The sequence below is a fragment of the Eulemur rufifrons genome, chromosome 10 (genome assembly GCF_041146395.1).
Source record: "Eulemur rufifrons isolate Redbay chromosome 10, OSU_ERuf_1, whole genome shotgun sequence".
In the NCBI taxonomy this organism is placed as follows: Eukaryota; Metazoa; Chordata; class Mammalia; order Primates; family Lemuridae; genus Eulemur; species Eulemur rufifrons.
In genome coordinates, this window is record NC_090992.1 from 19,047,189 (window position 1) to 19,071,773 (window position 24,585).

The window sequence follows — 24,585 nt, forward strand, 5'->3', positions numbered from 1 at the left end:
CATGGAGTCGTAGACTCTCAGAGGGATAGCAGCTGCAGAAGCAGCTGTAATACTGAATAGAACCTTAAGTAAATAGCTTAGAAGACCAGTGAACAATGAATTATAATAAACCAACTATAATTAGTAATAAAAGCCTTAAAATAACTGTACTCATGAGATAGTATTGGTCATATCCTTGCTGTGTTCTGGAAATAATAGAATAATTATTTTTTCACCCAGTGTAGCTACAATGGTAATTAAAAGCTGATTTAGGATCAAAGGCAACCTAAAGGTTATAAATGTAAGTAGCTAGCTGTGAAAGTATAAGTAGCTTGTTCATATTCACATATTCACATTCAAAAGAAAAAGTGGGAAGGGGCTTTTGGCGCCTGCTTCAGGAAAAAAAAAAAAAAAAAAAAAGGCCAAGCAAAATCAGCTGATGAGTGAAGCAAATCACTCAATTGATACAAAAGTATTTTTTATGCCTAAAATATACTGGGGAAGAGCAGACACAAATTGGCATGAGAAAAAATAATGGCTGTTTATACTGTGTTTTCTATCTGGAAAGAAAAAGTTTTCATGGCTATTCTGCCTGATATAAGATATGAAAGAAATTTGGAAATAGTAGTGAATACTATAAGCAAATGTAGTTGGATGATACTTCCAGCAGTTTCTAGCAACAGGTAGAAACTTTCTGGGCCTAAACAAATCTTACCTGTTACTATGAGGTACGTATATCCATGTATTTATTCATTTATTTTTTGGGGGGGGATTATGTCCTTTTATTTAGAAATATCTGACATTGATTCAAATGAATTAACATTATCAAATAATCACACACATCTAACTGTATGATTTCAATACAGTTTGATACAATAAGAAAATAAAAATCATAAAGAGTGTGTTTAACTTTAAAAATGTTTAAAACTACTCATTTATTGACAACTACAAAATTTTCATTCTTTAGGATTGGAAATTTCTAGGATTACCAGAGGTACCATGAAGTATATTTTTAAAAGGCAAAAGCTAAGCAATTGGAAACTACAAAATGAAAAATCAAAGTTATTTTCATATTTATAGTATGTGAAAATAAGTCTCATATCCAATAATCCAATACTTACTATATTAAAGATGATGTTTTTGAAATAAACTTATCACTGACCTTCCTGTTGGAAGTACACTATAGAATACACAATGTTTTTAAAATGGTATCCCAAAGTATAGGACACCTTATTAACACTAAAAAATATGCCTTTTGGGGTTGCAATAATGATTTAAAAACAATTATCAATGAGGTATATTTGTTGCTGATCACTCTTCTGTTAATATGCTCAGCCTGTTGGAGGACTCCTTTCTATCTTCACTGGTTCATTGGCACCCTCACATGAGTTAAGATGTGAGCTTCCAGGTTATTTGACTGAACAAACCTCTTGCTGCAGCCTTCAGAGTGACACACAAAGCGCTTCTCCCCAGTGTGCGTGTGTACGTGTGCATGCAAATTGAAGTCCGGGGAAAAGCGCTTTCCGCACCCTTCAAAAGTGCACTGAAAGGGCTTCTCTCCGGTAAGAACCAGAAAACGCCCCTTTAGTTTGGATCTCTCAGCGAACGCCTTCCCGCAGTCCGCACACACGGTCTCGGGGAGCATGAACGAGGAGGTGCTTTTTCAGGGCACCTCAGTTCCTCGGCATTCGTGGACATCCACTCTGAGGGCTGTAGAGAATCATATTCTTTATTTTGGGGGGGCTTCTTTCCAGCAAATTCTGGGAGCTGTTTAGGATCTGATAAGTCAACGCCAGGTGTTCCTTCAGTTGGAAGCTTCTTGCCTGTCGTGTACTCAATACCCAAGTGAATTCTCTCCAGCACTCTCTTGGGGAAGCTCTTGTGTTGCCCCTTGTTTCGTGCACTCTAAGGAACACTGCAGAAAGGAGCTTGCTTCGAAAACCTGTTGAGAAAGCTCTTGTTCTGAGCCTTCCTTTAGGTATTCAAAGGACTTAAAGAGTGAGTCCCCTTCCAGGATGGGTTCAGAAAACTCACCTCTCGTGCATTCTATGTAACAGTCGGGGAAGGCATCCTCTTCGAGAGCTGGAGGGCTAGTCTCAGAGCACACATCGTCGTCATACGAGGCCCATGCTGTGCTGAGAGGTTCCATTTCTGCCTGCGGGGCGTGGCTGGGCTTTGCTTGACTTGGTTTAGCCCTACTGAGGACTTTTTCACCCAAGCCTTTCCGGCCACTTGTCTTTGCCCTTTCTTCAGTTGCTGGCTCATGTTGTCCTGCATGCTTCCTCCTTGAAGGTTTGCACCAAGGATATATTTATCGCTTCCAGGTACTAGTGATCTGGGTAAGTTGTCTTCAGCAAACACCTGCTCTGCTGGACTGTAAATTCTGCAAGGGTCAAGGTCTCATCTGTTTTGTTCCCCACATGTCCCGGCACTTAGTACATTTGTGGGTGGCACCGTGGTGCGCCCGAGTACCTGCTACTTCATTTCTTCCCCAGCGCACTCGTGTATCTATTTATCATTATACTTTTCTTACAGTCTCATAATCATTTATTATGGTAGATTAAAAATTTGTTTACTTGATAAAATCATCATCTCCAGATAAATGCAGAAAATCACAGCAGAGAGAATATATCAAAATCATGGGCAATGTTAAAAAAAATTTTTGTATTAGAGTTGGATGAGCATATTATATTAACAGGGAGTCTTCAAGGGAAACACACAGTGTGATCCCGTATAGTTGGTACTGGAAATAGCGAGCAAAGCACAGAAAGACTTGCCCTCATGGAGTTTGCAGCTGGAGAGACAGACATTAATCAACTGGTGACACAGATACATGTAAAATGACAATAAAGCTAAGTGCTATAAACGGGAAGTCCAGGAGGCCATGAAAAGCACAGGACAGAAGAATGAGCTTAATCTTGGGAGGGTGGAGAGGTAGTCAGAGGATGAATCCTTGAAGAAGAAGCCTTTGGGATGTAGAGGATGACTACTCAACTGGGTGAAGGGCCCATGTGGAGGAGGGGGAGGGGAAATAAGAAGTAAGGAAGAGGAAACAGAGTTAATTCTGTCCGTGCAAAAAAGTTCTATGGCTAAAGGTGGCATGGTACATAAGAGAAACCAACAAAGCCATTTTTTCCTACAAGAAATGTATTTTGCAAATTGCTAGATTGTTAAGCAGGAATGGCACATTTATGACATGAGTATTTCCCCTTGCCTCTTCTATGGTGCTGGCATCCTTTCATGAGTTAAGACATAGCCCCAGAATCCTTCTATACATAGCACTCTAGGAATTCACCAAGGCAAGCAGCAACCTCTTTGTTAACCCTTATCATAATGGGAAGAAATCAAGTCTTTATTAATTGGTATGTTCCCAGGGTCCAAGTTCCTTTCATGTGATAAGTCCTCAATAAACATGGAATGACACAAAGCATGAAGGAACATTGAAAACTAGGACAGTGATGAGATAATGAGACTGTGATTTATTCACCCATTTGTTAAAAAATATTATTGAGCACCTACCAACAGGCAAGCATTTTTTTAATTCCTAGAGGTAGTCACAATCAAGACAGAAGAAGTCTTTAATATCATGACATTTACATGTTTATGGGATCAAAAGAGATCATAATAAAGTAATTAAATCAATAAACAAAAATAATAGGTCATGATAGATGATGTTATAAAGACAATAAATGCAGTGATGAGAGAATAACATATGCTAGTCAAACAAGTCCTCTCTAATTAGATGATACATGAATTGAGATGTAAAAGAAGGATGAGAACAGGTCCACTTTGGGAGGCACAGGTGAAGAGGAGCAGCCAGACACAGACATCTCAGTTTGAGAAAGGGCTGGAATATTCCAGGAGGAGAAAGAGACTCATTCATGCTTGCTGGAGAGTGCTTAGCAAGCGGGACAGAGGCAGGCCATGGGGGATGGAGAGTTGTGCGAGGGCAAAATCATGCAGGGCTGTCTAGGGCAAGGTAAAGAGTTTATATTTTCTTCTGCAACCAAGAGGAAGTGAATAAAAGTTGTTAGGCAGGGGAGTAGCTAGCAACCCTGGTTGCAAATTTTATAGAGATTTTTTCTGGATGTTTGATGGAGAAGAACTGGAGTGCTGAGGGCAAGCATGACAGCAGGAAGATACGCTCAACAGCAAGGATCACATGGCTCGAAAATAGAGAAAATGTCTCTCTGTCTTGGCTAGGAGGGAAAAATGAAATAAAGCAGAACAAATACATCAGCCTATAAAGGTGGAAAATGAAACAGTTGACAAAAAGATTATGGCAAGATCATGTTATCTAACAGCAACAAAATAAAGAATGAATGAACAAATGAATGAGTGAATTAAATCAAAACAATACAAACTGAAGCATTTGTACAAGGCCTACAAGAATTCATGGGTAGCCCAGAGCATACCAACCTTTGAACAGGATCCTTTGATTTGAAATATAATTTGTAACATGAACCTACCTCTATTTCCCATTCCATTAGGCAAATATTTTCATGTTACATAGGCATACTGCTTTGAAAGCTACAGTTTTTCTATTATCTGACATCAAAAATTTGTATGCCTCAGATTACTTTTTTTTGCCTGAACTCCAAAGGAAACCCTTCTAATGATATTCAGATAGATGTCAAGGAACACAATGTTTTAATTCATTCCATTTGTGACAATTTGTGCTCACTTCTCATCTCCATGAAGATGCAACTTCTGCTTGTGGCCATCTGATTCTTAACACCAAGCTATCCACTGTCATGATTTGACCTTGATCCCTGGTTTTTGACCTTGGTCTTTTGACCTCTCCCGTTTCTCGTTCTGAGGGTGTACTCTCTTTGGCTTCTGACCTAAGTGTTTTCTCATTAGCAGGCACTAATGAGCATTCTGGTTAAAGTAGAAACAAGACCTTGTCACGCCTCTCTCTCTCTTGGAATTTATGCAATGCCAGGCCTGACTTCCAAGCCAAAGAAAAGTGAGATCAAAATATGTTTACAGACTTATCATCACAAAAATAAAAAGTTCTGCCTTGGATATATCTTATTGACTGAGCAAGGGCCCATAGCATTTCAGTCAAATTTCTATCTTTTTTACTGTATCCTATACAGAGTCACTGAAACAATAGGAGTACCCAACAACACATTTAGAATATACATTGTATTTCAGACACTGCTGCATGTTTTCCACGTTTTTTGATTCATTCTTTATAACAAACTCATTGGATGGGTTCTATTTTATTCCCATTTTACAAGTTGGGAAACTATAATTTGAAGATGTTAAATAGCTTGCTGAGATTATACAGTTAGAAAACCAATAAAGTTAGGATTTATCTCAGGCCTGTATTGTTTCAAAACCCTCACCCTTAGCTACTAGCTGAAGTGTCTTCCAAGAAAGTGAAACACTTATTTTTCCATGCTATATTCTATTCTTTATTCTAGTGTTTAAAAGAGGTTAAATTCATGTCATGATAAGAAAATAGAATCTTTTAAGTGAAAAAGCTTCATGTATGAGTTGAAAATTTAATTATTATTATACCAGCTCATCTAGACAAAAAGATTTAAAATATTAAACAACATTAATTTTCTCTACAGATTATTTTAGGATTGACATAATATCAAACAGCAGGCCAGCCATGCAAATTCTAAGTTACCAATTCTTGCAGACTTGTCTAAAACCCAAGTTATACCTTAATACATTCAAGTGAATTTTAGTGTCAGAGATAAATTTTCTCACTCCTGAGTGAATTATCTTTTTTTTCTGTCTCTAAACAGGAGGGAAAAATGTGTATCTCCAAACAAGATGTTGTAAAATTTGCAGAATATCGAAAATTCTGCTTCAAGGCTAGAAAACTCAGTTTCTTTAATAATTCAAACCTCTGTCTTCCTAGGTGGGCTTTGCAATTGCAATGAAAAGTTAGGGGTATGAGACTGTTCCCCAGGAAGCAAACTCTTCTTAGCATACCGATCAGAACATTTTCCTCTTTGTCTTCAATAGATCAATAATACTGAGGCTGCCAAAGTATCTGTCCAACAGAGGACTCCATTTCAGAATTCACTTGTGAAATGTCTTCAAACACACCAGCCGATATGATCTGCAACTCATCAATTCCTTGGCTCCTCTCACCATAGATTACATGTATCTAATATCAACAGTTCTTATTCTAAGTCTTTTACATTATGGCAATTTCCTTTGAGATTATATTGCTAAAAGTAAATGCTCTTTGGGAACTATTTAATTTTTCCTCAGCTTGTTCTTTTTTTCCAGCCCATCCACAGTTGCCCCCCAAAATCCCACAGACTTGTCATTTTAGAGTTGAAATATCTGCTTTACCATAAAGTTTATTCTCTGCAGGCATGAACAAGCAAAACCAAAATGAAAGGAATGAACTGGAACACCAAAAAGAAACACACACACACACACACACACACACACACACGCACAAAGCTGCAAATCTGTTGAAAGCATGCATATACATATGCAATCTATTTTGTATTGAAAACAAAAAGACAAAGAACAAAAAAGAGCATTAAAACCCCACAAAATGTATAGAAATGTCTCATGTTATAGGTTCAAAAGTTAGACATTCCAGGCCGGGCATGGTGGCTCACGCCTGTAATCCTAGCACTTGGGAGGCCGAGGCGGGTGGATCGTTTGAGCTCAGGAGTTCGAGACCAGCCTGAGCAAAAGCGAGATTCTGTCTCTACTAAAAATAGAAAGAAATTATCTGCCCAACTAAAAATATATAGAAAAAATAGCTGGGCATGGTGGTGCATGCCTGTAGTCTCAGCTACTCGGGAGGCTGAGATGGATTGCTTAAGCCCAGGAGTTTGAGGTTGCTGTGAGCTAGGCTGACACCACGGGCACTCTAGCCCAGACAACAGAGCAAGACTCTGTCTCAAAAAAAAAAAAAAAAAGAAAAAAAAACAAAAGTTAGACATTCCCAAGTGTTTATTAAAAAGTGATATAAACGATAATAAAATATAATAAATTTCTTTTAGTTGTAGGATTTAGAGTTTTCAGAGTGCTGTTACATATGTTATCTCACTGCCTTTTTGAAACTTGAACAAATCTAAGGCAATGTATAATTTGCCTCAGTACTATGTCATGTTTCTGTTTTATGGAAGAAAACTGTAAATAAGGTTAGATGTGCAAAAAAACAAAATAAACTGCTTACTAAATAGAGAAAAGACATCCGTGAAGATGGCAAAGACAGTTGAGTTTCAAAAAAGCACATAATTAACTATGGCTTGGAACTTTTCCAAAATCTCATTCACCAACTGGCTAACACTTAGGCTGAAACACGCTGGGTGACAGGAAGAACTCTCGGGGTGAGACCCACCACCTCTGAGACAGTCAGCCTCATGAGAACACATCAGGGCTCTCTTTAATATGAATATTCTTCCTCCAGTGTAATATATATAAATCAAAGACTCAATATCCTTCACAGTAGTAACAAAGAAAATAAAATGCCTAGGAATATATTTAACTTTAATTTAAGGAGGTAAAAGACCTCTACAAGGAGAACTATGAAATACTGAGGAAGGAAATAGCAGAGGACATAAACAGGTGGAAAACCATATCATGCTCATGGGTCAGCAGAATCAACATTGTTAAAATGTCTATACTACCCAAAATGATCTACAGATTCAGTGCAATCTCTGTTAAAATACTAACATCATTTTTCACAGATCTAGAAAAAATAATTGTACATTTAGTATGGAACCAGAGAAGATCCTATATAGCAAAAGCAATCTTAAGAAAAAAGAACAAATTTGGAGGCATCAATTTACCAAACTTCAAGCTTTACTACAAGGCCATAGTAACTAACACAGCATGGTACTGGCACAAGAACAGAGACATATGCCCATAACACAGAACTGAGAACCCAGATATAAAAACATTCTCATATAGCCATCTAATCTTTGACAAAGCAGGCAAAAACATACACTGGGGAAAAGAATCCATATTGAATAAATGGTGCTGGGAAAATTGGATAGCCACATGTAGAAGACTGAAACAGAATCTGCACCTTTCACCTCACAAAAATCAACTCACGGTGGATAACAGACTTATACCTAAGGCATGAAACTGCAAGAATTCTAGAAAAAAAATGTTGGAAAAACTCTTATGGACAATGGCCTAGGGAAAGAATTTATAAAGAATATCCCAAAGGCAATCACAGCAACAATAAAAATAAATAAATGGGACCTGATCAAATTAAAAAGCTTCTGCACAGCCAAGGAAACTATCATGAGAGCAAACAGACAACCTACAGAATGGGAGAAAATATTCACGTGCTACACATCCAATAAAGGGCTGATAACTAGAATCTATATAGAACTCAGGAAAATTAGCAAGAAAAAAATCAAACAACCCCATTAAAAAGTGGGCAAAGGACATGAACAGAAAATTTTCAAATGAAGACAGACTAATGGCCAACAAACATATGAAGAAATGTTCAACACCTCTCATCATCAGGGAAATGAAAATCAAACAACAATGAGATATCACTTAACTCCAGTGAGAATGGCTTTTATCAAGAAGTCCCAAAACAACACATGTTGTCGTGGATGCGGAGAGATAGGAACACTCTTACACTGCTGGTGGGACTGCAAACTAGTGCAACCTTTATGGAAAGTAATATAGAGATAACTCAAAGAGGTACAAGTAGAACTACCATTTGATCCAGCAATCCCATTACTGGGCATCTACCCAAAGGAACAAAAGACATTCCATAAAAAAGACATCTGCACTAGAATGTTTATAGCAGTACAATTCACAATTGCAAAAATGTGAAAACAACCCAAGTGCCCATCAATACATGAGTCGATTAATAAAATCTGGTATATGTATACCATGGGTCTTCTACTCAGCCACACAAAAAAATCTTGATCTAGCACCTCTTGTATTATCCTGAATGGAGCTGGAGCCCATTCTAACAAGTGAAGTATCACAAGAATGGAAAAACAAGCACCACATGTACTCACCATCAAACTGGTATTAACTGACCAACACTTAAGTCCACATATAGTAGTAACATTCATTGTGTGTTGGGCAGGTAGGAGGGGGAGGAGCGGATGGGTATATACACACCTAAAGGGTGCAGGGCATGCTATCTGGGGGATGGATATGCTTGAAGCTCTGACTCAGGTGGGGCACAGACAATAGATGTAACCTAAACATTTGTACCCCCATAATATGCTGAAATAAAAAAAAAAAGAACAAAAGAAAAGGGTACCTCATCATGTGCTCATTTAACAGAATAGCCAAGTCAGGATGGTTGCTTAGATTGAAAATCAAAGAAAAACATCACACTAGTAAAAAATGCAAACACATAACATTGAAATTTGATGAAGTGGTAGATGTTGGATTTTATATCTAGGTCTCTTTATGGATATTGATCTAATTTTTTTAAGTCTTCTGTTATCATTAGTTCATTCAGTCATTTAAACAACTTTCCTTAAACACCTATATGTAAGGCACCAGGGTTTAAAAAATGAATAAGGCAATAAGACACTGTCTTCCTCAGCAAGCAGCCCCTGGCTTGGAGATGAAATCAATGAGTAAGGAGAATTATGAAAAGTGGTAAGTTGAGAGTGTAGTGAGGAGCCTGGATATCTAACTTAGCCTGGGAGGAGAGAAGAGCAGCTGTTTGCTTTTTGATAAATACATGTATTATTTTTTTTTCATGTTTGTGAGTAGCAAGAAAGGTTAGAATCCTGACTAAGAACAAGAAAAATACCAAATGAAGCTACTGTTGATTTGCATATTCACTGAGGAGCAAGAATTCACAGATGCTTTGATTGGGTGAACACAGTAGTGACTCTTTATGTCTGGGACACATGTGCTGTCATTCCTGGGGATTACTTACAGAAGAGCTTCAACAGGGGGCTGCTCGCAAAACACCACACAGAGCCGTCTGGATGTCTTCGTTGAATCTGGAAGACAGGAAAAGCATCAGCTAAAGCTATCAGCTTATGACACAAAGGTAGCGCTGAGAATAAGTGATAGCAAATATCCACACCACAAAGATCTGCCCACCGAACACAGAGAATGCCAAGGACAGAGGTGGATTAGTGGGTTTATCTCAGAAGTGACAGGTTTCTGCATTTCAGAAGCATCATGCTGGAGTGGGTGATGGAAGAGCTTTATATGAATAAAACCAAGATCCGCATTCACTGGGAAACCTTGGGTTTCTTTTTTGATCTAAACCCAGTTTGGAAATCCTAGATTAACCTGATAGAGCCAGTTTTTCTTCAGTCTCAGTTGCTGCTTCCATGAGGATTTGAGTAAATTCTGAAATGCAACGCCTGTCACTATAACCATTAACAAACATGATATAAAAGTAAAGATAAAATGCTTTACAAAGCAAAAAAAAAAGAAAACACACAAAAAAATCACCTCGGCTTTTAATAGTTTTGCTTTCCTCCCAAAGGTCACACAGCTATTTGTATGTCTCTCTGTTGAGTAGCTGTATTCATTTCATTTCATTTCATCATTTAGAGAGAGATAATCAGAAAGTCATTATTTGTCTTAGGTTTGGCCTTAATTCAATTCATTGAAAACGAATGCAATCGGCAAGCACTGTGAAAGCTGCAGAAAAAGACACCTGATACTGTGTCATCTCATGAGTCTGCCTTTCTGTTGGGTTCAGTCTGCCTTGAGAGTCCTGGAGAATTTACAACATACCACAATAATACACTTGTGAATTTCTTTTAATGTTGGTAGCACAAGTTAAAACAACCACCACCACAAAATTACACTTGGGCCTTTTCCAAGCATAGGCATGAGAATAAAGGTAACAAGACAATATTTAGGAATATGCACAAATGTAGAGAAACCTGATGATTTTATCAGGTACCTGGATTGCTTTGGGACTTTTTTTCTGAGTTCCAACAGGCAATCAGATGAAAACTATCAATTGTGATAATTGGAAAATACCTACTTAACAAAATCTGATGTTGGAACTCTAAAATGTTTCTCACTCTACCTGCATTAGAGTTTCTGGAACTACAATCACAAGATAAACACATTGGAAATGGAAAGGGAGATGTTTTGGCCTCTATTTCCAAGGTTACTGTACTAACTGCTAATTTTTAATGAACATCAGCTCCACAGAGCTTTGTTTCTTGGGCCTGGCTTTCCAAGAAGAAACCTAAAACCCTCTGCAGAACTCTGTTGTGATGGGCATGATAGTTCGCTTTGCCTCTGAAAAGAAAATAACAATAATTAAGCACTTAAAGCATCTACAAATGAGACTATTTTTTCTCCTTCTTAAAAAATAGCATCAGGCTCTTTGTAAACAGGACTTAATTAATATAACTAGTTTCATCATAATTATCAACCTCTTAGGACAAATTTTTGTACTCTTGATGAACAATGTGAACAGAATTCCCTAAGTCGTAACTATGGAGAAAATTACTGGTCACCAGTGTTTACCAAATGGCACTGTGAAGAAGTCTTAAACCCATTTGAATGACAGGTTTCATTTACCAGAAGATATTAAAATCCTGTCGATGTGATTTCCATCAAGAAGGTTTTCAGTGAAATAATAAAAAATGAATGAAGGAAATCAAATGTAGTCATCTAGTTAAATATTCATTTTCCAATCTTTAGGGAGCTGTTTATGATACTTTGAACACCTGGCCTTTACTAGAGCATTGTCTGATTTTAAACTTGTTATCGTGCCATAGCAAATTCCAAGAGGGCTACCAGTTTAGCCCATTATTAGGAAAAAGCCAAAATAACAAAGTGTCCTCCTTCTGAATCCAGCAGTAATGGAACAAACCTTTGAGTCTAAGGAAAAAATACCTGGATAGTCCTTTCAATGCCTGGGCTGAACACGGAGGCCCAGGAGGAAAGCGAAGCTTCCTTGGTGAAAAATTTAAGGAGACACACTCAGGCGCTGACCCTGCACTTTCGTGAAGCTGAGGGAAAGGGCCTCCTTCAATTTTACACCCTGGGCACCTCATTTACTTCGCTATCGTCCTGCCCCTGAGTCTTCTGCTGCTTGTGGTAATGGCATTTAATTTCAAAGTTTTATTGATAAACATTTAAAAAAAATAAAAAATGTTTTTCCTCTGTTTGCTAGAATTCTAGGACGGTATGTTCTCCGCAATCACAACTTAAATGAGAATATGAATTTTGACAAATATAATTATATCCATATTTATAATTTAATGCATTATGCTATCAAAGTATATATATAAATAGATATAATCCTATAACATAATGCTTTAAATTATATATATAATTTAATGACCTATGTTATCAGAATAATACATACGTGCACACACACACATAGATACATAAAGAGCATAATGGTAACAGGGCATGAAATTAGACATATAAAGCACCTAGCAAGGCATCGACTTATGGAAGCTCAAGGAAGAGTGGCCATTATTATGGTAAATTATAAACCTATTTACCAAATGCTATTTTATTAATAATATAAATAAAAGTTTAAAAAGTGTCTTATTTGGATTATCTTAATTTATTTATCCTTTTCACCATCCTGTCAGTGTGAACAGAATAAGAAAAAGAAGAGTTAGTAAGCATTATCACCAATCTCCCCCAAAAGGCATGACTAGATTTTGGACTTTGGAAGTCCCAGTGAATTCACTAATACGTTTAAAAACAGAACTTCATTGGGGTGTTAGGTATAAAGGCTGAGGAGGAGGAAATCACCGGAGGCCAGGGATTTTCCCAGCAGTACAGATGAAGTGCTGAGAAGCTCAGTGTGGCAGAAGGCGCTGTCACCCTGACACAGCCCAGACACCCACTCCTCCCCATGGACAATCTGGGTTTCAGGGGCAGAGCTGGGAAACAGACTCAGAAGTTAAGGTGGACACTCGCATATGCTTGAGCCAGACAGCCCTCTGTGTTGGAACCAACACATTTCTTAGGAGTTTGTGAGTTGACAAATAGAAACAAAGTCCCCCAAATGCTGTTTGTGGTTGTACAACACAGATATCTTAGCCTGCAAGTAATACCTCTTTATTATAAGAACTTCCAATTTCAGCCGTAAGTAGACAGTTAAATACTGCTTAGAAATGCCTTCCCTTCATTTCCCCCCTCCATTTAGCTTGGCTAAACAAAAAGTGATAATTTGTCTACTCAAAAGAAATGCTTGTAGTCACAAGGTCTGTTTTCTATACATAGAGGCCAGGAACACTGAGAAATTTTTCTAAAAAACAAACAGGACATAGTTTGAAATAGAAAACATTATTGCTGAGCAATTTCAACTTGCCCTCTCCTTCCAGAAAAATTTAAAATATTTTATAAATTATATTTATATAATTTGTTAAATGTATAAAACTGATGTTATTCTCACTCAAGATATTATCATTAGCATTATTAGTGCTATATTCTATTAAATGTAAGATGTGCATACTATATTACTATACTAATACTAAAATAAAATATTAAGGCTCACCCCCCACCAGCTGACTGAATGGAACCCCTCCTGGCCAAAGGAATATCCTAAAACTAAATTGCCTGCCAGGAGAGGGATGTCAGACATGCCTCATCGTGCTCCCCCCCCCCCACGCCCTCGCCTTCTTGGAAACATCCTTTTGTAATCCATTAACAAGTCTAAGGGTATGCAAGACAAACCTCAATTTACACAACACATATATGTCAGGTGGCTTGTCTCTGAGAAACAGCTTCTTATCTCAAAACAGTCCAAGCCTTTAGACAAAATTTCATGTCTTTAACCAATTACAAGCCAAGGAATCTTTAAACCCATCTGTAACCTGTAAGCGACCCCGCTTCCAGATGGCCCACCTTTTCGGGCCAAACCAATGTATGCCTCCCATGTATTGATTTATGACTTTACCCGTAACCCCTGTCTCCCTGAAATGTATAAAACCAAACTGTAACCCAGCCTCAGCGAGTCCACTTGCTCAAGGCTTCTTGGGCGTGGTTCCGGGTCATGATCCTCAAATCTGGCTCAGACTAAATCTCCTTAAAATTAGTTTACAGAGTTTGGCTTTTTTTTCATTAACATTACTAAGGAGGGAAAAATGATGTCAGTTTAACTATCATATACCATCCATCAATAGTAAGGTACACTTCTAATTTTAGAAGTGTTGAAATACATACTTTATAATCAATGAAATGCAGTACATTTTGTTTAGTGAAAAATCCAATTGAATATAGTTCGTTGTTACTGAAAATTATACTTTCATAATACTACATTATACAACTATAGCACAACATTTTAGCTGCCTAGTTATAAGATTATTTTAATTTCAATTTTTAGTTTCATGTTCGTCATAGCTGTGAAAAAAATACAGATATCTATTTTTACATATTTATATATATTCCCAAACAGAAGAAACATTGGATCATTTTTCAATAATACAAAAATTTTAATCCAATCCTCGAATTATGTGAAAGGTTTTGCTGTTGTACTTGCAAATTCTCAGGAGGGGGTGCATTTAAAAATTTTTACAAATAACTTAAAAACACACTGACGCTTCATAGTCTAAAGACTTTTTTTTATTTCAACAGATTTAGCAGGTACAGTGTTTTTTGTTACATAGATGAATTGTATAATGCTGAAGTCAAGGCTTTTAGTGTACCCGTCACCAGAATAGAGTACATTGTACCTGATAGGTAATGCAGGTTCGGTGATTCTGCATCTAAATTTGTGTGTGTGTGTGTGTGTGTGCATGCACTAGATTTATCTGTGGGCTGCCAGTTCATTTTTTATAGCTGATAATAAATAAAAGAGAACGTATAGGAAAAAGAAAGAAAAATAACAAAGAACATGAAACAGAAGAAGAGGAGGAGGAAGAGAAGGAAGGAAGGAGAAAGAGCAGAAGAAATAGGGGGAGGAGGAAGAGGAAGAAGGAAGAGAAGAAGGAACAGGTGGAGGAAGAAGAGGAGGGAAAGGAGAGAGAGGGTAAGAGGAAAGGAGGGAGGAGGGAAGAAAGAGAGGAGAAAGGAGGAGGAAAGATAAAGAGAAAGGGGAAAGAAATACATTTTCAAGAGAGTGCAAAATCAATTATCAGAGCATCTTGAAATAAATATCATATGTAAAAGTTTTTATTTTTTCTATTTTAATTAAGAATTTAACCTTACAAAGCTAAAATTAATGGAAAATTTCGAAAGATGTTGAATGAGTCTCTCTTGTTTATCACAGGCAGCCTTTTATTAAAAGATGATCCAGGATACATATCATGCAAAACCTTTTCTAAGACCACTACTTAAGCATCAATTAATTTAATTTTGTAATATTAAACATATATTAAGCAGAATGAGTGACAAAAATTCCTTCCTTCCTTTCCTTGCTTTCTTCCTCTGTTCCCTCCCTTCCTTCTTTCCCTTGTTCTTTTTTCCTTCCTTTTACTTGCTTGCCTGTCTTCTCTCTCTAGTGAAAAGGAAAAGTTGATCCTTAAAAGCAAATATTACATACAATGAACTCCCCCATACAATTTCTTCAGATGGTTTTTGAAAATTAGTATATTGAGAGTAAAATTATGTAAAAAGATAATAAAATAAACTACTATAGTCATTCATACTATTATTATAGACCACACATACAATCAGGTTTCAAAATATGTACTCTTTTTGGTGCTAATATCCTAAACTGCTTTTTTATAAAAAGCACTCTTGACAATATAAATAATTTATTCATATTTTAATGTTGTTGTCTTTGCAATACATTTATCATAGCAAATTTGCTGTTTTGTTTTTTTTCATTTTGGTGTTATTTATTTATTTGGCCAATGTAGTGGAACATTGCCAATGAGAACTGTTTGTAAAAATATGACCTTCTTCATTTTTTTTTCCCAATGAGACAATGTAAAGAGAGGAACACAAATAATCTAAACAATATTTAACACCTTTAGCATCTGTTAGAAAGCAAAAATGAAGACTAATGTTCTCCTAGATAGCTCATTCAATGTTTATCTTGATGACTAGAAAACAAGCAACCGAACAACCATTGAACTGAATTACAATAAAATATACGTTTTTCACAGAGAGGAGCACAAAATCAGTTTTCATTTGGCATGCTAAGTATGCTATATTTGAACAGAATGTTTCATATTCATTTCATTCATCATTTAAAGGCAGATAATCAGGAAGTCATTACGTGGCCTGCATTGGGCAGCTATTTGATTAGGGCATAATTGAGCACTCTGTAATTCAGCCAAAGCTGACAGGTTGGGAATGCATAATATCCATCTTAGGTATTTAGCATGTGGGGAAAACTATGGGGCAAATGGTGTTTGCTGGTCAAAATTGGCCACTGGAATAAAAGAGAAAACCTAAAAAAAAAAAAATTTATTTATATCTTTTTCTTTTTTTATTTTTTAAATTGTTTCTGTGCATTTAATTTTGCAACCAGCAATTTATAAATTTGAATAACTCATATGGGAAAACATGCTCTCTGGCATCAGACTTCATGAAACATTTGGGGTCATGTTGACATCCCTGTATAGTGCTTCCGACTGACTGTTCATAGACTCTTAGACATGAAGGTGGTAAGTTAAGGCAAAAACCTGATTTTATCCAGGAGTTTATGAAGTGGGGAATTGGGGTTGGAAGTTAGAGTGCAGAAGTGGCTGGTAAGGTAGAGCAAAGACTGGATAACAAGACAAGCTGTAGATATTCTTATTACGCTTATGGTTGGTGGAAACAGGACATCATAACATAAATGCTAGGCTGTGCACTGTCAGAACATCTACTTTGTAAAGCATCACCAGTACGTGTCAGCCATGGCTTTCCACTAGTCTACTCAGTGTTTTCTGCTTGTCAAGTTCCTCTTCTACCTTTAGCCATCCTATCTAACCTGAGGTTTCAATCAGAAGGGAAGTCTATGATACTGCATTAAATAACTTTATTAGGTGCAGAAATAAAATGTATTTGGCTGGAGAATTTGTACATAGTTGCTAATATTTATTATTTTATTTTTATTACATTAGTAACTGAATTAATGATTTTAAGAGACAGAGAGGAATGTATTATCATTGACATTTGTATTAGTATTCCAGGGCTGCTGTAACAAAGTGCCCACAAATTGAGTGGCTTAAGAGAACAGGAATTTAATATCTCATAGTTCTGGAAACTAGAATTCTGAAATCAAGGTGTTGTTAGCAGTGTTGGTTCCCTTTGAGGGCTCTAAAGAGGAATCTGCTCCATGCCTCTCTCCTAGCTTCTAGCAACAGCTGGCAGTCCATGGAGTTCCCTGACTTAGAGATTCCTTACTCTAATCTCTGCCTCCATCTTCATATGGTCTTCTTTCTGTGTCTTCACAAAGCTGTTTTCTTTTAAGGACAACACACATATTGGATGAGGGGTCCACCCTACTTTAGTATGACCTCATCTTAACTAATAACGTCTTCCACAATCCCATTTCCAAATAAGTTCACATTCTGAGGGTTAGGGTTTCAACATATCTTTTTGGGAGACACAATTCAATCCATACAGCATTGTTGACACATGGTAATAACAAAAAACAGATTTTGTTAACTTTTAGTTGATCTTATTACTGTTCTACAATTCTCTATATAAAAGATACATTTTTATTGCCTACTATTACCTACACCTGGGGAAAATCACACCCACTGCCCACTCGTGATACGCGCTGCCTTGACTTGGTCAAAACATATTAAGACACCAGAAATATATTGGCCGGGCGCGGTGGCTCACGCCTGTAATCCTAGCACTCTGGGAGGCCGAGGCGGGTGGATTGCTCAAGGTCAGGAGTTCGAGACCAGCCTGAGCGAGACCCCGTCTCTACTAAAAATAGAAAGACATTATATGGACACCTAAAAAAATCTACATAGAAAAAAAAATTAGCCGGGCATAGTGGCGCATGCCTGTAGTCCCAGCTACTCGGGAGGCTGAGGCAGTAGGATCGCTTGAGCCCAGGAGTTTGAGGTTGCTGTGAGCTAAGCTGACACCACGGCACTCACTCTAGCCTGGGCAACAAAGTGAGACTCTGTCTCAACAAAAAAAAAAAAAAAAAAAAGAAATAGATGAGGAAAAGGGTGCAAAGAATCTAAATTCTTGTGATCATGAAAGCAGAGTCAGCCAAAGCAGAGTGATAAAGGTCTCAACCAAGAAATGAGGCCCTCCTCATCACCTTTTATTAAATGACTCCCTTACCATGCTATTGATATTAAAAGGCACATGTTAACATTCAAATAAATATTGGTAGCAACCAGATATGGAGACACATGTGCTCCTGTGACCCATATCTTATGGGAGGGATGGGGTAGAGTCTGGGAGGAGTTTGAGTTGGCAACAAAGCATGAAATCATAAGGGAAAGTTGTGAATGACAAAGAAAATGGAAATGCTGAATCCCATTGGTATAGTCTCAATAGCATATAGTATAGGGTAAGGGTATAGCAGAATATTAAGATGGAAATTTCAGCAAAGATGCTAAGAAAACCAATGGCAGATTTCAAAGTAAGGTGCTCAATAAAGATGCCTATTTTCTAAAATAAATTTTTGTGAATCTATGCAATCAGCCTAAATACCTTTATTCATTTAAAGGATCTGAAAATCCCAGGAGTATTTGTGATTTGGGTTTTTGAAGAGTAGTTGTTCTTTGATGAGTCCCACCTACACCAATGAGAATGGCTAGGTGAAGTGACTCTCACTCCAAGCTTAGTGGAGAGATGCTTCAGTGAGACCATTTCAGGGAGCTGGATATGTGTCCTCCCCCTACCCCCAGCTTAAGGGCTATGAGGCCTTGGGTCAGAATCGCGAATCAGAATTCTAGAGGTTGAGAAATGAGAATGGCTGATGGTAAATGATGAGTCAAAGAGAGATGATGGCATAGAACAGCCTGCCCTTCCAGTGTGTTGAAGTAAACAGTGTGTGATTTGTCCTATAGATGAGAGGTGAACCACATGTATGAGAGAACCAGCATGGATGTTCAGAAGAATTGCCCAAGGAACATTTAGAACAGAAAGTGTTGCTCAGGCAATAGAAACTGTAGGAATCACACATTCTAAGGGGTTGAGGAAGCAACTGTAAAAGAAGGCTGGATTTTAAGCCTCAAGGAATCTGCAGGTGAGAGAAGCCAGTGGTGGTGGGACAGAGGAGAATTTCTATGAAAGTCCATAATAACACCTCATAAGAGAAAAAGATAGTTTTCAATTTCTGCCAGAACCAAGGAACATGAAGCTACCTCCTAAATTTATCAGTAAAATAAGAATTTCCTGTGTGTTATCTTCCCTTCTTCCCCCTCTCCACTCTCTCTCAACCTGGGGGAAGAGAGAGAAGATTCAATTTTAATCAAATGTAGCATTTTTGATACAGTGGGGAGGATATATATCCTAATGTCTGAATGAAGACTACGTTTGATAACTTTAAGTGACCATAGGGTTTTTGATTAACCAAGAATAAGCAGAAAAGTCCTGGTGCCTGCCTAAGTTTGCATAGAAGGGCTAGAGAAGAAGTAAACCAATGAGCAAATTTAAATCAAAATGAGACTCAAAGTTGCTGTATGACTGTATCCTGCAAATCCTGTTTGTTCAATGAACTGATTACACTCATATCTATTTTACTTCACCTTTCCTACTTGTCCTTGCTCTATGGAAGGGATTGTGGACTAGAAATTGGTGGAGCTCCTTCTCCTGGATACTTCTGTAAGTTGCAGTTGGTTGCTAATAATTGAGGCATCTAAACCAGGTAGCCTAGATGGGAGAGAGGGCTCACTTTTATCTGTTTTAGCTTCCCTACTGCTTAATATCAATAACAACCACTTGTTGGATGAGGGTGCTTACAAAGGGAATGATCAGAATTTGGGTAAACTTTGCTGAGTATCCAGCTTGGACAGTAGAAAAATATTTTAAATCTGCCTAGACGATTCTTCTCTTTGTGTTCTAACCCCAGTCCTCCATGATCAATAATGCTTTTGCTATAACAGTTCTCTTGTTTTTTTACTTATATAATTTTATTATGGACACTATCTCAAAGAGAATGTTTTAGCCATTTGAGTGTGTGTTTAGAGTTTTAAAGACCATCTTGTGATTAAGACGTACATAAAGTACAGACAAATATATTATTTTTAACCTCTCTTATTTTTAATGTATGATTTGTACAACTTAGTAGTTTTCCAAATGCATTTTGGTTCTAGGGCAAGGACACCTTGGATTTAAGTGCCATAGTAAATGCCAATGAAATAGCACCTGCTGGAATCTAGAATGCTCTCTGCCTAACTGGTGGTATATGCCAAAGACTATAATAAAATTATAGCTCTGAGTATTTATTTTGGAAGGTGGATGTTATGGGTTGAATTTTTCCACCCAAAAATCATATGTTGAAGTTCTATTCTTCAGTACTTCAGAATGTGACCTTACTTAAAAATAGGGTCTTTACAGAGGTAATCAAATTAAAATTAGGTTATAAGAGTGGGACTAATAATATGATTGGTTTCCTTATAAAAAGGGGAAATTTGGACACAGGGATGGAAATTTTGGACATTCTCACACAGAGGGAGAATGCCATATGAAGACACATAGGGACAAGAAAGTCATGTGATTGGAGTGATGCATCCAAAAGTGAAGAAACGGTGAGGATTGTCAGTAAAGACTAGAAACAAAAAGGAGCAAGGAAGGATTCTCCCCTAGGTCCATCAAAGAAAGCATGTCTCTGCCAACACCTTGATTTCAGAATTCTAGCCTACAAAATTGTAAGAGTGAATGTATGCTGCTTTATGCCACCCAGTTTATTTGTTATAGCAGTCCCAGCAAACTAATAATGGGTTATTGAGGTGACGAAAGAGCCTAAATTGAACAATTTTGTTATGTGAATCTAACAAAAGAAAGAGAATCTAACTTATATAAATTTGGGGGAAAGATTACTTTTTTGAGTGGGGTCAGAGGAAGCACAATGTGTTTGATAAAGGATCCTAAGATTTTCTGCACCACATGGGTTTTCTCTGCACAATATAATCTTAGGTATTCAAAATGTAACAACTACTAAAGTGGAGGTTGGTGAAGGAGCAAGAGTTGAATGGTAGTAACACATTAAGTTCTCATAAAGCTATTATGAAATATCAACCATTTTTGTATTTTATTATTATTACCTCTTTTGGCACATTTTTGCCTTTTCAAATTAATTATAGGCTTCTGGGGTCAGAGAACATGTTCTATACTTCTTAAAATCCTCTATAAAATGAGAAATTTCTTTACACATAGTAGGCAACTAACAAATTTAGAGTCAAGTGAGACTATCATACTGGTGCAAGATTATATTTTTGGGCTACACATACTTAAGTCCTGTATAGGCAGCTACATACTCTCCGTTACAAGAGACCAACTTCATGCTATGTTTTTTTTAATCTACTGCATTTTAATTAGCTTTGATTAACAGTGCAAAGAGCCAAAGAAAAACAAGATCCATTTCTATTTTTTTAAAAGTCAGTATGCAGGGGATTTACATTCACTAGTCTAACTCTTTCACATATCACCAGCAGAACTGGGCCCCAAGCAATTTGTTCATTTGCAGCCATAATAAATGACTCGGGGGATTGAAATGGTGAAAGAGTCTGTCATTTGAAGATTTGTAGTGATTGGTTACAATAGGAAAATGAATTCCACAAAGCCAACTAGGGTATGTATAATGAATTCATTGCTTCAGTTACCACAAAAACGAAATACCAAAAGGTTTAGTTTCCACATATAAAAACAAAAATCACCGGTAATATCATGTGGAAAGCAAAAATATTGGGACAACTGAATACAGCAATAGGTATGCATGTAAAACAGTACAGGCTGGTCTAGCATTTTAGGCAGCTAGACATAGTCTACCCAATTTATGAAGACTCCTTGTAATTCTAAATGTTGTCTACTACTCCTTGGCTTCACCCTTACCATTTGGTGCTGTTCTTTCTATTCCTGGGGCTAGAAGCCTGAAAACTCTGTTTTCAGACTCCCTTACCAATGGGTTTCCTGTCAGGGTCTGTCAATGGGAGGTAAAACTTGGAGATTAAAAGACCAAAACAAAAGAGAGATCTGCTTTTCCCTTTCTGCTTATTTTAGCACCTCTAGCAGCAACAGTGGAAGCAGTGAGCAAAGGAGTGTGACCACAGGCAGCAGTGTACAAGGCAAGTTCAGTGACCTAAAGGAGTGCAGGGTCCCTTAGCAGGGAATGGGTAGCACCAAAAGCACTATCAGTAGCAACTCCAAGCATGTCAGCAGCGATTGTAGGCTTCTGCGCTCCAACCAGATACAGAGCAGCTCCTTCAACATTAAGTAATAACAACTTGCTTCTCTGCTCCTCCAGCCCTTCTTTCCTCTCTTTTGCTTTTCTGCTACTCAACATCTCCAGTTCCTTATCTCCAGTTCCTCTCTCTTCTTGAAATATCTAGAATGCTTTCTGTGTTCCTTCTTAGACACTCGCCGAAGCAGCATTACACCAACAGTGTCCCCAGAAACAAATAAGTCTTGAATTGGTTACGTAATCTGATTGGGCCTAAATGCAGTCGCCATTCCATTGCCAGTAGAAAATGGAAAGCTGGTACATGTCATGCAGTGACAAAGCAGTAACTGAAATTATTACTGTCATTGCCTGAGATGGTGTGCCTATTAATGACTAAGCTTGAGGATGCCAAATGACTGCTTCATGGTGGACATGATTACAAGGACTGAGGAGTAGTTAGTTAGGTAGTTTCTGACTATACCAGAGAGCTCACCGAAAGAAAATGGTAATCTCTGAACTTTACATTCTCAGCTCAAAATATGGAGAGAGAGGTTCTGTGATGGTCCCAGTAGAGTATCTTAGGAGGTCATAGAAATGAGCCACTGAAAATCAGATCCCAGATTGGATTCCATGAGCTGTGGAATTACAACATAAGTTGACTTCACAGTTTAAGCATGTCTCTTATGTAAACATCGGGGCATTGGTTAACAAGGAATAGAAATCTGAAAATTGAAGTGAAGATCTGTGAGTATTATTATTTCCCAAGGAAAAGGAAACTAGTCTTCATTTGCTTCAAGAACATATGAGTTCAACAGAGGCAGTTATTTTGCAAGAAAATGCCAATTACTTTTAAGATACACTCTCATTCCAACTCATTGCTTTCATGACTAAAACCAGAGTCAGATCCCTGTAGGTTCAGGATTAGGAGAGCAAAGTTTGACCTAGAGAATCATCTGGACCTAGAGAATCAGGGGCAGTGTGCTACGATTGTGCCACTGCACTCCAGCTTGGGTTACAGAGTAAGACTGTGTCTCTAAAAACAATATTAAACAATGCAAATTTTAAAAAAATACTATAACAACTATTTATATAATTACATTATATTAAGTATTAGAAGTTATCCAGAGATCATTTAAAGTATATGGGAGGATGTGTGTAGATTATATGCAAATACTATGCCATTTTATTATCAGGGATTTAAGCATTTGAGGATTTTGGTACCTGCAGGGGATCCTGGAACTCAGATCATAGTAGCACCTTCTACTCCATTTCCTCAAGTCTAATGTGAAGATGTTATATCTAGAGAGACCAAGTGAGTCACTCAGGGTCACAGCCAGATAGGTACCAAACACAAGTATAAGAATTGTCTCCTGACAAGAATTCTAGTCTCTTGACTAGAGACTCTAAACTTACATCTGAATTGCTCTTACATAGTTTAAAAAAAAAATATATATATATATATGTATATATATATATATATTTTTTTTTTTTTTCCTTTGGTCTAACTGAGATCATGTACAGCTGAATCTCTGGGGAAGGAGTTGAAAGACGTATCTTCTAAAGCCCTACAGTTCTTAGATCAGCATTTGGGAACTACAGCATGAAGTATAGGAAAATACAAAGAGATTGCATCACAAGTGCTTTTTTCTTATGAGGATTCAACTTTATGTGGTTGGATAAGGTAGGTGGGGAGAGAAAGAGAAATGGGTGTGCACCAAGTCCCCAGAGTAAGTATGATATGAATTAGATGTTCCTTTGTTCAGTCTTAATTCCTCCGTGACTCTCATAATGAGAATGCCCTTTGACAAACCGTCAAAAAGCATTACCTACAGACCCAGTCAGAAGTTACTGAAGTATCTTTCAGTTACGTGGATCCACCAGTCAAGAAGAATATTTCTTTAAAAATCAAGATTCCATCATTACAACTGTATTTTTGGAACTAGATAGAAAAATATTTTAAAATCTTGAGAGTCATAAAGGTGTAAATTCTATCAAATAACGTGGTAGCCTGGGTGGAACAGCAGATTTCTGTGAGATGATTAGGTTAACTAGGTAGTATTGTCTCAAACTGCAGGAAGTGGGGTTTGTGACCATCTTATTTTCTAAGTGATAGAATTGAAGGTAGAGTGACTATAGCAAGGGGCTCAGCCTAGCAACTGGAATCATGATGGACTGCACATGCTGATATCTGCACAACTAGATGGATGTTTGCCCATCTGGATGTCTGTCTGCACATCTAGATATCTCTCTTGCCAAGTGTCTTTATACTCATTTGATTTCAACTGACCAAGAAGACACACTGCGAAATTGCATGAAACAACATAATCAATTTCTTAGTGGGTATTATTTTTGACCCCAGGCATATTCATTTACAATGAAATACAGAAAATATACTTAAAACATTGAAACTATAATATTAATGATTTTTTTACTAAGGAAACTGT

General features: G+C 37.3%; 1 protein-coding gene across 1 annotated transcript; it reads right to left on the reverse strand.

Annotated features, from left to right (window-relative positions):
- Positions 1-1,339: 1,339 nt before the first annotated feature.
- On the reverse strand, positions 1,340-22,264 carry ZFP42 (ZFP42 zinc finger protein). Its single transcript, XM_069484000.1, is given in 6 exon segments — positions 1,340-1,610; positions 1,612-1,689; positions 1,691-1,816; positions 1,818-2,264; positions 9,845-9,911; positions 22,102-22,264. Coding segments are annotated over 6 exon segments (1,152 nt in total).
- Positions 22,265-24,585: the final 2,321 nt, after the last annotated feature.